Below are 18,231 nucleotides of genomic sequence, written 5' to 3' on the forward strand. Positions count from 1 at the left end.
AAGAGCTATTCTGTTATTGTATTATTTACGTAATGTTAATATTATGCATGATTCCAAGAAAGTAAATTAACTTATTTTTAAATAATTATGCAAACAGTAGTGTGTAGCACGTTTATTTTTCTCTAGATCATTCTTCGTTAAATGTCGATGTATCGTGCTGCTATGCATTCGGTTGCGTTACAGTCCAAGTTCAACATCGTAATTACTAGAGCAGTGCAAAGGGAGCAGTTATTCGACACACCGGCAACGGGACAAGGGTTGTAAATTCACCTTGTGTACCCGCAGAGGTCTGACTCTGCGGTACATAGGATAGCTGCAAGCAGTAGGTACAGCTTGGTAAAGGAAACGTCAGTACTGAAGAAAGATAAGAACAATTCGGTTCTAGTGTTACGATGCCTAAGGGGGAGAAAATTCGTTTGGCAAAGTTTAAGGGTGCTATTCATAGGCATTTCGCTAGCCCGCGCTACGAACGTGCTAAACATGATTCATATCATATCATATCGCTGACACTGATTTATGAATAAGAAAAACGTTAGTTCGCTGATCATCCACCGAAAGCCCGCGCTAAGAATGTCTATGAATACGGCCCTAAGAGATTTCTTTCCGAATATGGTGATATTTTCTTGTTGCAACGAAGATAAACTATTCTGTAAATTGTGTAAAATATCAGTTTCAGTAACTAGAGCATATAATGTTCGAAGACATGTAAATAGGGATGTACAAAAACGTGTTCTCATGAAGTTGAAAAAAAAAAAAAAAGGCGAAACATGTGAGCAGGGTCACAGTTCTTCATCCGTGTTCCATGAAGAAATGTGTGATGTGTTTTGTTAAGCATTCAAGAAGATATGTCCTGGTGTATCTCTTCCTCCTCCTCCTATACTTACTCGATGGGGTTCCTAGTTGAAGGCCTGCATTTCGACCAGGTCCAGAATGTTATTCAATTATTTGATGTGAAAGATGCATCTGCAATACCAATAGCCCAACGTCTGTTGGTTGATTCAAGCATAAAACAACTATTGGAATACATTGAATCGAATTACGGGTTTATTCCTGATTGTGTAGCAGCTTTAGAAAAATCTGGTACAAAACTGGTTGATCAGATTTCTCTATTGCGAAATATCTGGAAGAAAGTGACTGAAGTAGACGATAAAATTTCTAAAATAATATCTGCGAAATTAACAAATATGTTGAAAAAAATGGTGGATATTATAAACTTTGCAAGATTAGTGACAGTATTTCTGGAGATAAGGATTCCTTTGAAGAACTTACAGAAATTGAAAAAAAAATGTTGTACAGGATTTTACGTATGCCCCAGTTGTTTCAACAGACGTAGAAAGAAGCTTCTCCACATATTATAAGGCCATGCTATCAGATAGACGATAATCATTTTCTGTTAATAACTTACAAATGGCATTTGTTGTGCATTGTAACAATATTTGGAAGAAAAGTGATAACGTATAACATGAGCGTTAATAACTCACACTCATTGTAAAGAAAAAGACAAAAAACCATTGTTCAAGTGCTTTTGCGAATAGAATATCATGAACCCGTTACAAATAAACAGTGATTTTGTTTGCGTTCTGTATGAAATCATACATGTATACAGTATATTATTTGTTTAGGATGAAATTGTTAATTAGTTTAGTAATTTTTAAATCTTATTAAAGTATCTGTAGAAAATTAATTGCAGAAACGTTAGGGAACTGTGTCATTTCTATTGTGTCGTCTGTACGTCAACACATCGTGTACATGACCGTCGCTTGTACACAGGGAACACGCCGAGTAGCGTCGGAACCTTTACTATGATGCCATTCCGTCTGTCATGTGCTCCGTCTGCACCGCTCTAGTAATTACGATACCAACTTCCTAGCTGTCATTACAATAGAAACAATTGAAAACATTACGGGTTAAATATTATGTGTCGCATACGAGATAGACAATTAGATTCACAAAGTAGTTGTTCACCTGATGATAGTAAGATATACTGTATCATATTTCAAATTTGCTCCAGTAACGTCTTGTGACGTAGGAAGAATATTTTCAGAGTACAAATATTCCTTCCTTTTTCTGAACGTAAAAGGAGTAGGCCTATTTCTCATGATAAAATGAAAATGTATACATTTTTATATGTTATAATGAGGCTAGAATCGTAGTTGTAAACTGTGTATATTATTAATATATGTATGAGTAAATGGTTTTAGTTTCGGCGTTACAGAGTTTATAATTACAAATTATTGTTTTTATATTATTCGTTCATTATTTTGTTGTTCTAAGCCTGTGAACGATTGGAGCACATGTTTGGTTACCACCCAGCTGTACATGTTTGTTGTTCTGGTTCACTGATACTGAAAGATGCGCTATTATTTTCATTCCGTAGAGATATAGTCCAAGCTTACACAACTTAACAGTTTTGGTACCAACTTCCTAGCTCTGGTAATCACAATTTCTTAGATAATTCCTAACAATGCAGTCAGGAACAACATGAAATAAAATTAAAATCCTCGTAATGGTTGAAGTAAACATTGTCTTATTTACATGCTTTGTAATATTTTGTTTGCAGACTTTCATTCCTGTATATTTAAACAACGTAAACGCGGGAGCGTCCTACATGCAACTGATGCATTGCGTACAGCTCTCTAACTCTGGTAAGCCTTCATACAATTTCTCATTCAAAATAACATTTTCAGAATATGTTGGACCAATACTAAAAGCCGCGAGTGCAGTTCGAAGTATGGAAGATAGCACCAAAACAAATATTGAACGTTAAAATGGAATCATTTGTATTTTCCCCGAGTAATGCTGTTATCCTAAAAATTATTTCAGAATCTATTTGTAGCACACCGTATCTTCTAAACTAGAATTACTTTCTATACTAGAAATGCACTGTATTTATTAAATCTGTGAACGTGAACATTTATTTTATACCCTACTGTGACTGAATGTTTACATGTCAAGACAAGGAGTAATTGCACTCTGCTTCTTCCATTCCCCTCTATCTACACAACACTATCTTCCGTGAGTTCGTAACTTATTGCGTTTCGTTACCCAGGATCGAGGTTGATAATCATAGCTCGCTCTCCAAAATTATTTTTTCTTCCTCCCCAACCAACTATAGATATAATATTAGGTAGTCTCATAAGTAACTTCCACTGATATCTTTTGAACCAGGCAGATAAATTGTTGACAAGCAGAAAATTACGGCCATTTTCATGCTTGAATAGCATTGAAAAATATTGTACTTAAATAGGGCTGAACAAATAGTATTTTCAGTTTCAGTGGTCCACAATTGCTAACTGCTGTTTAAGAGAATATCTTTCCATGTTGAATCTTTCGTACACTACTTTTAACACTTGAATATAAATAACTGATTAAATGGCGATCTTATTCGTGTTAATTGTGTAAGCATGTGCGGCTTACAGCTGTTTCGGTGCTTCTTCACACCATCCTCAGAGCCTACTAGATCTCGGCGTCATTTCGAACTTCGCTGCCTGTTGTGTGGGTGCGTTCGTTGTTGAAAAGTGTTGAAATGTGGTGTCAAATAGTGTGTGTGTTCTGAAATTGATCTGTGCTTTGAGAATTTGATCATACGCCGATCACATAACTAATGCCAACCACACATACAATAACATAAATACAGACATGGAAATCCTACACACACAACCCAAGAACCAAAAACTCAACACACTAGAACAATATGAAATATACACACTAAAACACACCCTGATCAAATTCTCAACACACGGATCAATTTCAGAACACACACACTATTTGACACCATATTTCAACACTTTTCAACAATCGAACGCACCCACACAACAGGCAGAGAAGTTCGAGATGACGCCGAGATGTAGTAGGCTCTGAGGATGGTGTGAAGAATCACCGAAACAGCTGTAAGCCGCACGTGCTTACACAATTAACACGAGTAAGATCGCCATTTAATCAATTATTTAGAATATCTTTATTTCTTTTGTTTAGATTTTACTAAAATGAGATAAAATTATCCCAATTAAAAAAACTTAAAAACCACTTATTTTGTAACCAGGTTTTCTTCCTTGAAATATGGACACAAAATTGTGATTTATTAAAGGTACGAGTTTCGCCATTGATGCAACTACAAATACGTGACAGAGATTTTCTCTTAAAAAGAGAACAGGAAGGGGCAACTTACTTCCCTTCTCGTCTTATTAGTCCCCGGAACTGTATGAGAGTGATCCATGTCAGAAATTAATAAAATAAAGGAAAGGCCTTTCAAGTTAACGTGTGTGTTATTGCTAATGCAAAGTACCAAACGGATATGAAAATAATTATTATATCAAGTGCAATTGCAATGACTATTACACTTTTCCTACTTCACACTACTTTTGACCAATAAAACGGTACGAAAGGACGTCTTTCAACCAATCATGGCTGCTTATCGCACAATTTTATCGCGTCCCTATCATTTGTTTCTTTGTTTTCCAACATTTCAAACTGCACTGGTCTGGACTTCAAAAAAAAAAAAAAAAAAAAATTACAAACCACTCCAGTCGATGCACAGCAGTTTCAAATATGACTCGCATTGGCATTCAAGAACAAGAATTAATAAAGATCACTGGTCATACCTATGCATCTTCCCTGAAATTCTATTTACAAATAAATGAAGAGCACCATTCGGAAATCCTGAATAAGTTGAGGAATACACCATGTACATCAACAAATTGCACTTCTTTTACGCATACGTCTAAAACAAAACACTAACACCAACCACTAAAACATTCAAATTTGAAAATTGTACTTTCAATAATTGTTTCTTTTAAAATTATTCATGTTTATTTTTTATTTCATCATCGTTAATTAAAACTTTTCTTGTTTATTTCATCATCCCTAATTAAAATTTTTAATTAAAACACTTGTTTATATTATTTAGGTTATGTTATAGCTTCTGCTATATGATATTATGGATAGACACGTATCAGAGATTGTTTAATACTAAGATTTATTGAAAATCATCTGTCAAGTGACTTTGATTACTGGGATGCGGATGATTGAAGTGGAATGCAAATGTTTTAATAAAATGAAACTGAATCAACAAAGCCTTCTTGAGTAGTAACCGTCCACAGAGTTCAATGAAGATTCCATAGTTGGCACGACTGATAACAAGAAAACATAATCATAAAACACTACTGCCATCTAGCGTAATGTTGAGATGGTACAATAATACATTTGAAGACAGTTGTATTTTCGTAATTCAATTAATATTTTATTGTATTGGAGTACTTTGTTACTTTTAATCTTTATATACTTTCTTCTAATCGTGTAAGAGTCAATTAAATCCCACTCGAGTTTTAATTTTCTCTAGATAAATCAAAACCTCTAGTGAGATTTCTGTTAATAAATAATATATTATCATAGCTTTTACAAACTTTCGGCTCTCGCTGCTCGCTTGAAATCCATCTCTGACGCAGAGATAGTAGCCTACTGTGCGTTTGTTTGCAAGGCGGTGTAAGTAAAAGAGAGCATAGGGGGGGATTTCTCCGTTTTCATGCATTACCCCTTCGCCCCCAGGGCTGGTCTATTGTGTGTGTGATCCATAGAACCGTCCCCATCCCTACAGGCATTGGTACTATGTAAGACCTTTGTATGTACTGTATGTATTTATTCACACTGCAATGGGCATATACCCGGTGGCAGTGGTAACTAATTACACTCAATAATGACAATAATAAACTTATTAATTAAAAATACAATTAATAATAATACTAATAATTAATACTAACAATAATTAATAATAATAATAATAATAATAATAATAATAATAATAATAATAATAACAACAACAACAGGGAATATCCCAATTTAAATGAAACGATCACTTAAAATAACATTTGAAATAAACCTAATTTGTATCTTAAAACTAAGATCGAACTAAAACCCACGAGTATGATATGTTCATATCTGCACAAGTACCTTTCAACATTACACTCATTTCGCTGTCAACTCACTCACTGCAATGGAACTACGACACATTTCACTGATTCTATCCTGATTTCACTAACACTTCAAAAACATTTCACTGTTCAAATACTTTGCACTGCCACTACAAACTATAAAGCTTCAATGAAAGGAACACGTTTCACTGACACAGCACACTTCACTGACACGACATACTTCTTCACTGATACAACACACTTCACTTACACAATATAATTCTTCACTGATACAACACTTCAATAACAACATATCATTTACACCCTTTAAATACGGTGTATAATTACCGTCTATTAGTAAGGTCCTTAAGCCTATTTTTAAATACATTTTTGGTTATTGGTAAAGCCTTTAGTAAGTCTGCAGGTAAAGCATTCCAGTCCCTGATAGTACGATTGAGAAAAGAAAACTTTCCAGTGTCCGTCCTCTGCCTTCTTTCCCTCAATTTATATGAGTGGTCGTTCCTAGAAGAGTAATTTGGCGGCTGCAACCTATTTTTTATTTCTCTCCAGGCAGGCTCACCTCTGTATGTTTTGAACAGTGCGCATAATCGAATTCGCGTTCTCCTGTCCGTGAGAGTGTCCCATTTTAATGGTGAATTTTTCCGACAACACTTGAGAGCCCGTTTTTTTTAATCTTTTCCAGTGTCTTAATATGTTCTAATCTGTAAGGATCCCAACATGCAGCACCATATTCCATTACTGGACGTACTAGTGATTTATATGCAATCTCTTTGGATTCATCAGAACCTTTTTTTAGTACCCTCATCACAAAGTGTAACGCTCTCCATGCTTTTCCCGCTGGGTCTGTAACGTGTTCCCCCCCGCCGAGATCGCTGCTAAATGTTATTCCGAGGTATTTACATTTGTTAACTTCCGGAATGGTTTCACCCCCTAACGTATACGATGCGACTATTTTATTTCTTTTCCTTGTAAAGCTGATGGCTTTGCTCTTTAGAGAATTTATTTTCATTTTGTTGGCTATTGCCCAATCGTTTATTCTATTGAGGTCATTCTGGAGAAGAGTAGTATCTTCATAACTCTTTATTTCCCTGTATACCATACAATCATCCACAAATATGCGAACCCTAGACAAGATATTAACTGGCAGATCATTTACACATATGACAGGAGAGGTAATGAAAAAAGTTAAGAAAACTACATAATTTATGAAAATTCTATATTACAAGGGTGGTACGGAAAGTAACGTTTAATAGGTAAACAAAAATAAAAAATACAGAAATGAACTCAAATCTTTTAGCTATTTTTCTACATAGGCGTTAAGTTTATCAACACATTTCACCCATCATGGTACCAGTTTCAGTATATCCTGTTCATAGAAGTCCGTTCTGTTAGAGTACAGCCATCTGCGGATAGTTGATTGCACTTTTCTGCGTCGGTTGCAAAGCGATGCCTGGCCAGGAAATTCTTCACTGGACCAAACAGATGAAAGTCCGATGGTGCAAGTCTGGACTCTATGGTGGGTGCTGGAGCACTTCCCAACCAAATGTGTTGATTTTCTCACGAAAAGGAGCCGCAACATGGGGGCGAGCATTGTCATGAAGAAGTTTGACATCGTCAGCATTAATGTTACGGTGTTTGTCATGAAGGGCACGACGCAACTTTACCAACGTGTGAATGTAGGCTGCAGCATTCACAGTGGTCCAGTGTTTAGCTAAGTCTACCAACAAAACACCATGCATATCCCAGAACACTGACACAAGCACTTTCTTAGCGGATTGCGTAAATTTGAATTCTTTCTTTACTGGGGTAGTAGCATGTTTCCACTCCATAGAGTCCTGCTTTGTTTCGGGCGTGTAGTGGTACGCCCAGGACTCATCACCAATGACAATTCCTTTCAGAAAGGCATGCCCTTCTGCAGGGTAATGCATTAAGTGGTCCAAGCATGTCACCATTCGCTGGCCCTTGTGGTCGTCTGTCTGGTTCTTAGGCAACCAGCGGGCACTAACTTCATGAAATTTCAATGTGTCATGCACGATATCGTACACCGCACCGTTGAATTACTGAGATAAGGTTCGCAGTTGGATCCGCCGGTCTTTCAAAATTGCCGCCTTAATGTCTGTGACATTCCGCTGGGTTGCAGCTGTTACCGGTCGCCTGGAACGTGGCGAATCACAAAGGTTCTCAAGGCTTTCTGCGAAGAATGCGCACCACCTGGAGATGTTGCTACGATCTATTCAGTCTTCCCCGTACACGCCACACATGTCCCTGTGAATTTCACTCGGGTTATGACCTTTAGCCCATGAAAATAGCACAATATTTTGCTGCTCTTCACAAGTTAAAGATAGTAACATGTGCGCCATCTTTGTTGCGTAGTTCACGCTTCTCTCGCTAGAGCTGCACATGCAAAACAAATTGTGTCTTTAGTGAAAACTTTAAACTATATCTCGTTAAATGTCAGCATCCCTGCTACAATACCAACGCAAAAAAAAATATATATATATAGTGCGTTACTCTCCGATCCATTATAGTCTATTTGTTCACCGTCTATGAAAAGTGAACAATGTATTTCCAAGCTCCTACTCAACTGTTTGCGCACGGAGGTGGCCAAACTAAAAATATACATGTTAGAAATTTAATTTTTCAGTCGTTGACTTTACTACATTATATGTTTTGTTAGGTGTTAACCTTTACATAATAAATTGTGTGATGTATGAACGTTTTCGTTGACCATGTCAACATCATCAGATACACTCTGTCATTTTACAATATCAATACTCTCAATGATATCTACACAATTCACATACAATACATATTTACTGTCATATGAAGGTAAAACCTATTAAAAAATTATATGAATTAGTTTTATAATGTTGAATTGTGGATACCCCAACTGTCAACAATTAAAATATACTTATATTATCATGGGTATATTCTTTGCAAATCATCACATGTGAGCGATAATATGAACGATGTAATGATATGAAGCTAAAAGTAAAATAAAATATAAAAATGATGAGCTAACTCTATTTAATGCTTTACTATGCATGTGAGGATTTGCAAATTACAATATTTTGTTACAAGGTATTCACTTTTCCATATCATAGTATAAAATTCTGGCCTGTTATAACTGCCTATATTTTGTAGATCTTGGTGTTATTGTTTATGCCAATATGTTGGGTTTAAACTGTTTGTAATTAATCAGATGATGGGCGTATGTTCTGTTGTTGTTCATGTTACACTGAAAAATAATCATAGTCGTAGGTAGTTAATCTAATTTTGAAACTGATGGATTTGATTTTAATGATTGTAATGTATTAAATGAAACTTACGGATAATTATTCAATGTAGTAGTGATGTTGTAGAAGTTTATTTAACATGGTGTGAATCGAAAGTCTGAAATCGCTGAAAGAAATTAAGTGTTGAAAATTAATATTAGCTTAGTTAAAACAAATGGTGCAATTTGTTATTACCGACATTTACATTTTATGTAGTGTACTTCATAGCCATCCCATTTTTTCAACATTAATTGAAACCGGACTTTCAATCAAATTTATATAACAAATTGCACCATTTGTTTTAACTAAGCTAATATTAATTTTCAACACTTAATTTCTTTCAGCGATTTCAGACTTTCGATTCACACCATGTTAAATAAACTTCTACAACATCACTACTACATTGAATAATTATCCGTAAGTTTCATTTAATACATTACAATCATTAAAATCAAATCCATCAGTTTCAAAATTAGATTAACTACCTACGACTTTGATTATTTTTCAGTGTAACATGAACAACAACAGAACATACGCCCATCATCTGATTAATTACAAACAGTTTAAACCCAACATATTGGCATAAACAATAACACCAAGATCTACAAAATATAGGCAGTTATAACAGGCCAGAATTTTATACTATGATATGGAAAAGTGAATACCTTGTAACAAAATATTGTAATTTGCAAATCCTCACATGCATAGTAAAGCATTAAATAGAGTTAGCTCATCATTTTTATATTTTATTTTACTTTTACCTTCATATCATTACATCGTTCATATTATCACGCACATGTGATGATTTGCAAAGAATATACCAATGATAATATAAGTATATTTTAATTGTTGACAGTTGGGGTATCCACAATTCAACATTATAAAACTAATTCATATAATATTTTAATAGGTTTTACCTTCATATGACAGTAAATATGTATTGTATGTGAATTGTGTAGATAACATTGAGAGTATTGATATTGTAAAATGACAGAATGTATCTGATGATGTTGACATGGTCAACGAAAACGTTCATACATCACACAATTTATTATGTAAAGGTTAACACCTAACAAAACATATAATGTAGTAAAGTCAACGACTGAAAAATTAAATTTCTAACATATTCACAGACTTTTCTGAAAATTACGCAAAATGAATTGCAAAATAAAAATATACACCTCCAACAGATCTTGTTTGTGTTTGAGTCATTATGACTACGACATATTTCATAATCCTGTATGCTTTTCTAGTAACGCGCATTCACAAAACTGCAATGCTAGTAAAATCACTAGCTGTAATTCTATTTTATGTAGACAGGACTGTTACATTGTCTGTTGATATTTTTTCAGGGCGTTTCTGTCAATATGACTACGGCAAATCTGAAAACCTCATTCGCTATAACAGTACCCAACCACCCAGCTACAACATCAGTGAAACAAAAGTGCCTGTTGCTATACTTCACTCAGATGGCGATAACGTCGCCGATGTAACTGTAAGTATAACTGTTTTGTGTGAGTAGAATAATTATTATTCATCGCCTATTGTTATTTAACATTATGGAAATACAGTAGCTAGTCCTATCACTCAACAGTGTTACATAATAAAGGATACGTGATGCAACACGTCTCCCGTGGCACGGGATCTGCCTCCCAGGCGACAGGTCGAGCATCAGCCGGTAAACTGCTGCCTACAACGGTGGAAGTAGAGACAGATTATGAAAGCTACCCTACAGTATATCTTGAAAGTTTCTTTCTTTCGCCTGTTTACAAGCTTCATATCACAAGAATATGCTGTCACTGTCACAAACTCACCTAAACTCATCAACTGAAATTATTCTCATTTCATGTCCAATATCAGACTGGAGTTCCTCTAGCGTGTGGGGATTCGTGCGAAACAAGAAATGGAGAAAAAAAGGAAAAACGAACAAACAAAATAATAAATAGAGAAATCAGGAAATGCAGATAAAAGAAAAAATGATAAAATAAAATAAACAGAGAAATCAAGAAAGAGGGAAAGAATGGAAACACCGAATAAGAAAAGACTAAATAGAGAAACCAAGAAATGGTAGACGACTCCCTCCCCCCGTATGTGGTACCTAAGAGGTTACGTGCATTTTGGGCTTTTCAGCTTCAAAATTTTCTATAGCTCCTTAAGTAGAGCAGCGTAATCCTCAGTGAGACAAGTGGCCAACAGGCTTGGAGCTCACATACTCAGTTCCTTTCAGCCTCCAAGTCTCTTTGCGAGGACTCGTTTTCCCGACTTTTAAATTTCTTCCTCCATTTCCCCTCTCTTTCAATTCAATGTCATGGTGGACGAAGAGAAACATCAAAAAAGAAAAGAATAAACATATATAAATGAGAAAATTTAAAAAGAAAACAAAAATGAAAAGGAAGTAATTTAGCAATCAAGAATGGAGCAGGAAAGGAAACATAAAAAGAAAAGAAGAAACAGAGAACTAAAGAAAAGCAGAAACAGAGAACTGAAGAAAAGGAGAAAGGGAAAATGAAAAGATGTAAAAGAAATGGAGCAGTCAAGAAATCTAGTAGAAACGAAACACGATAAAAGAAAAGAAAAATAGAAAAATCAAGAACTGGAGAAAGAAAAAAAGAGATGAAAAAGAAAAGAAAAAAGAGAGAAACGAACAAAATGAGAAATAAGTACCAAAAAAGAAAAGAAGAAGTATGGACATGAAAATTAGAGAAAGGAAAAGGAAGAAAGAATAAGAAAAAATAGAGAAACGAACAAATGGACTAAGAACTCAAAGGTGTAGAGTCGGGAAGGACTCTTATGCCGTATACTCTCCTGAGTCCTGAGGCAATTTTTGTTTTATTTTTAAAGTTCAATAGAATTCTACAATTCAAAAAAAAAAAAAAAAGCCACTGAAATGAAGAAAAATGTTTTAAAAAACTTTTCAGGTTACAGTTAGGGCACAAATGCATGTACATTACACTATACTTCGGATCTCTGCACATACATCTATCACATTCCTTTTTACACTTAAGATATCACGTTTCCTGTGTACTTGCTTCGAAAGCCTGTCCTACGGTGCCTTGGCGTTGAGTTGCTGTTCGTCATTTACATTCACAAAATAGTCGAAACACGCATTGCAAATGATTAAATCGATCTTCTTGTGCTTTCTATAAGTTCCAAGACATGTCAGGAGCTTGACAAGCACAGATTTTGCAGATAAAGTAGAATCATTACAGCCATGCGGGAAAGAGATTTGGATTTCACAAAACATCTTCTTGGAAAACCTACCCATTCAGGAATTACACCTCAAATATGCTTATGAAGAGATGGTTTACGATTCTCAAGCAAAAGCTGAAGTTTTATCAAATTCTTCCCAACTACGTTTTCATATACATCATTCATCTGATGCTACATTCAATCATGATGCCACAATGATACCAGACCAGATTCGTCAACAATAGCCTGCACAATCCGACCCCAAGCCACTCCAAACGAAATTAAAACTATCACACAAAAACTTCCATTAAACAAACCTGCTGCACCAGATGATTTAAAACCGATTGCATTGGAAGACTATCTAGGCGAGCTATCATAAAATTGACTAAAATTTATAATACTTGTTTTCGATTTATCTAATTTCCTCAAGCATGGAAATGTGCAATAATTACAGTTTTTGCTAAAGCACAAAATACTTCTATATTGCCACAGAATTACAGACCTATCAGTCTCTTGGATTATTTTGGCAAAATTCTTGAGCGGCTACATTTGTCACGCCTTAATCCACTTTCAAAAACGCCTGAGAGTGTCCAACATGAACAATTTGACTTACAAAACCAACACAGTACTAAGGAACTGTCATTCATACTCACATCTCATATTCAAGATAGCTTCAAACATCAAAAGCATAGAGTTGCTACTTTTATTGACATTGAGCAAGCATTTGACACCGCCTGGCATGATGGGCTTTTATGTAAACTTCTTAAACTTAACATACCAAATGTTTATATCCAATTCATTGCTAAATACTTATACAATAGAACCTTCAGAGTACGGTGTGGATAATAAATTTCAAGTTCTCGAACCATTGAAGCTGAGATTCCTCAAAGATCTGTTCTTGGGGCTATTTTGTGCTCCATTCATGTACAGAATCTTAAAAAAAACCTGAATGCTTGCATATGCTTTATGCAGACGATACAGTTCTCTACAAAATATATTATAATAGTATTTTTGCCTGTCAACAAATGCAAGCAGCTCTTAATTTGCTAACACATACGTATATGAAATGGTGGATAAAGATTAATGGAACTAAGTGACGGGCAGCGGTTTTTATTAAAAATTTTCCACATTTACCAGAGGAGCTCACAGTTCAACAACAACACATACCTTTTAATTCGCCTGTAAAATATATTGGCGTTTACCTTGATAGAAGACTGGCTTACAGATACCGTACGAACTCAGAGACAGAGCTTTTCAACGTTTCATGCTGTTATATTCTCTCTTCAAAAGTCGTATCTCTCTTAAAGTAAAAGTTTTATTATACACTTGTCTGATCCGATCATATATGTTATATGCCTGTGAAATTTGATGAAATGCTCATATATGTCATATTAAAAGACTGGATGGAATATAAGTCAGTATGTAGGACAATTACGGGAGCATACCATCATATCAGTAACTGTCAGTTATATGAGTCGTTAAATATAATGCTATTTAGTAATTATATTCAAAGTGTCAAATACAAGTACAAAAAATCTATAAGAATACATCCAACTCCACTGAGCAAACAACTTAGCCATTTCTCATGTTTAAATGTCAAAGAAAACAAGGAATGATTTGTTGTAAAACACTTCATTTTTAATGAAAATGTATGAATGTAAATTAAAATATATTTTTGTTATACTGGATCATGTACAATATTACATATACATCTTGTAAAAGACATATCATCATCATCATCATCATCATCATCGTCATCATCATAATCATCAATGTCCTTATTATATGTTCAATATTGTCCTGCAAATTGAAAGTGACACTGTTCCAAATTTTCAAATATTTGTTATACTGTACCCGTATACTGGAAGGAGAACCTATCCAAAACTGTTTCCTGCCGCCGTACACTCTACGATTTGGAGGGAAGTGGAAAACACCAAAGGCGCCTCTTTTTTTAATTACAAGAAGAACATAGTCCACGATCAGAATAATGTCCCTTTTGTACCCGCAGAATTGTGTAAGTCGGATGTAGGGGAGATTAAAAGTAGTAACAAAGAAGTCAAACAACCGAAATACTGGCATTAAGATTTAAGTCGGTATTCTAAAACCTGGTTGCTTGTCTGCTTCAGGATGTCATGAAGCTGTACAACGAACTACCCAACGTGATCAAACTGCAAAAGGTGGAAAGTAAGGATTTCAAGCACGAAGACTTCATCGCTCACAAAGATGTCGCCACACTTGTCAACAAGCCCGTCATAGACATATTACACCTATATTGTACATAGTAGCAGTTCAAATCTCATGTAATTCTGTGTCAAATAAAACAGTTTTATAATAAATAATTTTAAAAATCGAAAAAAGATTTCTCTCTCTCTCTCTCTCTCTCTCTCTCTCTCTCTTGCAGCGAGGAGAGGCCCGAAGGCTTAAGGCTGGTTCACAATAAACCGGGAATGAAAACGGCAACGAGAACGAGAACGGAAATAATGTTGAAATAAATGTATTTAAATGTATAGGCCTACATTCACAATAATTAATTGTAAATGCTCACATTTGAATACATTTATTTTAACAATATTTCCGTTCCCGTTCTCGTTGTCATTTCCATTCCCGCTTTATTGTGAACCAGCCTTGACACTGCACCCTGAGGCTTAATGTTACTGAATTTTTAAATTTGAATTTATTAAAATTACATATACATATTTAAAATTGTGTATAAATATATATTTCTATACACATTGCTTTGGAGATTTAGAATGTATACACAGTTGTCAGTTATGTACATACTTTGTACTGAAAAGAGCAAAATGATCGTGATTGAGGCAGTTCTAGAAGTGACATAACTTAATTTAAATCTTAAATAAAAATTGAGAAAAAACAAACTACTTGAAAGAGCAAAATAAAGAAAAATTATCCATAATAAAGAAGTCAATTAATGGACAGAGTATCTGCGAGCCCATGATTATTACTACTACTATTACTAATAATAATTATTATTATTTCTTTATTTAATCAGGCAGAATGAAGGCCAGTAGGCCTTCATTTCCACCCAGCTAGACACTAATTCTAATTAAATACAATTGCTTACATAGTTATTACATTAATATCTAGACCATAAAACAACATGAAAGTAAATAATGAAAGTTGGATAAGTAATGTTAGTGTGACAATAATAAACAGTGGTAAGAAATAGTTGTTATAATAATAATAATAATAATAATAATAATAATAATAATAATAATAATAATAATAATAGTAATAATAATAATGAGATAATTTAGATATTTATATGTGATATATATATATATATATATATATATATATATATATATATAACCATTAAATATTGAGAAACCTGAAACAGCTATTATTGTTAACAAGAATTGTTAGAAAAATATTTCGTTAGCCTATTCTTAAATTGGTTTGATGTCTGACAGTCCCTGACATTACTCGGTAGGGAATTCCAAAGTCGAGGAACAGCCACAGTGAAAGAAGATGAATATGAGGATGTTCGGTGGGAGGGAATGGATAATATTGAGGAGTGTTGTGATCGTGTGTCTAGGTTATGATGGGTGGATAAATTTTGAAAACGAGACGCAAGATAGACAGGAGTGGAGAAATGCAATATGTGAAAGAGAAGGGAAAGACAGTGGATTTTCCTACGATCTTCTAGACGGAGCCAGGACAACATTTCGAGGGGTGGTGTTACGTGATCAGCCCGGCGAATATTGCAGACGAAACGGACGCACATATTATGAACACGTTGTAGTCTCTGCGCCGAAATAACGCTTAGGTCAGTAAGCATTATATCACAGTAATCGAAGTGGGGCATCACGAGTGTTTGCACTAACATTTTTTTCATGGAAAAGGGTAGAAAATTCTTCAATCGCCTAAACGAGTGGATTAATGAGAATACTTTTTTGCAGGTTTCTGCAACTTGAATGTTCCAATTTAAACTTTTATCCATATAAATACCTAGATTCTTTACTGATTCACTGAACGGAATTTCGGTACCATATACTTTAATCGGGGACAAATTTGGTATGGTAATAGTCCTTAACAAACGTGAATGGCCCACAATGATTGACTATGGTTTTTCTGGATTTAGTTTAAGTCGAAATTTCCGTGTACATGTCCAGATTGAGTCCAGATCGTCATTAATTTTAGTTATTACATAATTTATTTCGTCAGTGTGGAATTTTATGTATATTTGAAGGTCGTCTGCATAGAGATGGCGTCGGCATTATTATTATTATTATTATTATTATTATTATTATGATTATTATTATATTTATTATCATTAACATTATTATTATTATTATCAACATTTTAAAATAAATTCCATTTTCTCAAAACGACATTTTTCATCATACAAATGGTCACTCGCGGTATTTGCTCCAATTCACATGCAATTTTGGATGAATACTCTCAATACAAAAAACTGTGCATGGAATTGGCTCTTGATTAAATATTTCTTCTGTAATTAATTTTAACTTAAAAAGAAATGATGAAGAAAACAAATTGACCGAAATGAAAATTTTTACACACCTTGATTACATAACATTTAACACTGTATCACTTAGGAATGCAATAATGATTACTTTCACATGTTAATAGAACTAAGTTTAAGAATACCTTAGTTCTACTAACACGTGATAGTAATCATTAATCATTATTCCATTCCCAAGAAAATTGTTATGTTCTTCACCAGTGCGCAAATTTTAAAATCAATGCGTAATTTTATTAATTATGGAATGTAAATCCTTGACAAAAAATGTTAAAACATAATTTCAATTATAGTCCCGCAAGGGGCACTTTGAATTTAAGAATGATTAAGTTTCATAAAATAAGAAAATAATTAATATTGAAGGAACTAATATGTTAAATGTGTTGGAATTTGGTACAAATATTTATATTTACTTAGAACCAACCCACAAAATTCGAAAGCAATTGAACCAAAACTGTAGAAAATGTCAAATTCAGTCCCAGTGTCCCTTAAGATAATGTATTAAATATTTCAGGCTAAAATTAATGACGATATTAATGATTCATGAAACATTTGGAGCTGATTATTCATTAACCTTACCCTGTGCATTAGTGCAGCATGAATTAATGTGACAGATCATGCAAATGATATGTGACATTCAGCATTCTTTTGCTTTAGACTTTGCATTTAAGTTAGTAATATTACTATAGTAATTGTAAATGTTGCTGGATTTATTTGATGTTTTGTTTGTATAATCCGTAATCATGCACAAATATAATGGGTTAACTACCTAATAATTAAAATGCTTCTTAAAGCAGTAATGAGTCTTTGCTTTTATAACTTCATTTCCTGGAAAACTACATCTCACTGACAACCATCATTCTTGCAGTGGACTCTTCAATTTTAAGTATCTAAGATACAGTGTGTCATATAATAGTACATTATGCAACCAGCCTATAATGAAAGTAATTAAGAAGCGAGCATAGATATTTATGAAACGAGCGCTTGCGCTCGTTTCATAATTTTCATACGAGCTTCTTAATTACCATTATAGGCGAGTTTCATACGACTTTTTATGCTCGACCATATTTCTAACTTGATATTATTAATTTTCTTTGTATCTGACCTTGGCCAATGTCCCGTATGTTGTGAGATGTGCGCAGACGCGAAAGTATTGATTTTTTCCGAGGAACAGATGTTCACATTGATCTTGCTAGGCCATAAGAACCTACAGAGATAACATTGAAATTAAATTAGACATTGAAAAACGAGATGACAAATTGAATTTATTTGGATATTATTTACAATTAACGCTAATTATTATAGTAACAGAACATAACCTTCTCCGACAGTATTGGAT

General features: G+C 34.2%; 1 protein-coding gene across 1 annotated transcript in view; it reads left to right on the forward strand.

Annotated features, from left to right (window-relative positions):
- LOC138698514 (gastric triacylglycerol lipase-like) overlaps nucleotides 1-14,727 on the forward strand; it is a 59,222-nt gene extending 44,495 nt beyond the window's left edge. The window contains exons 6-8 of the mRNA XM_069824497.1: nucleotides 2,561-2,645; nucleotides 10,555-10,697; nucleotides 14,518-14,727. Of these exons, the coding sequence (XP_069680598.1) occupies nucleotides 2,561-2,645; nucleotides 10,555-10,697; nucleotides 14,518-14,673 (384 nt within the window). The 3' untranslated portion in view covers nucleotides 14,674-14,727. The remainder of the gene's footprint in view (nucleotides 1-2,560; nucleotides 2,646-10,554; nucleotides 10,698-14,517) is intronic.
- Nucleotides 14,728-18,231: the final 3,504 nt, after the last annotated feature.

The sequence above is a fragment of the Periplaneta americana genome, chromosome 4 (assembly GCF_040183065.1).
Source record: "Periplaneta americana isolate PAMFEO1 chromosome 4, P.americana_PAMFEO1_priV1, whole genome shotgun sequence".
Taxonomy (NCBI): domain Eukaryota; kingdom Metazoa; phylum Arthropoda; class Insecta; order Blattodea; family Blattidae; genus Periplaneta; species Periplaneta americana.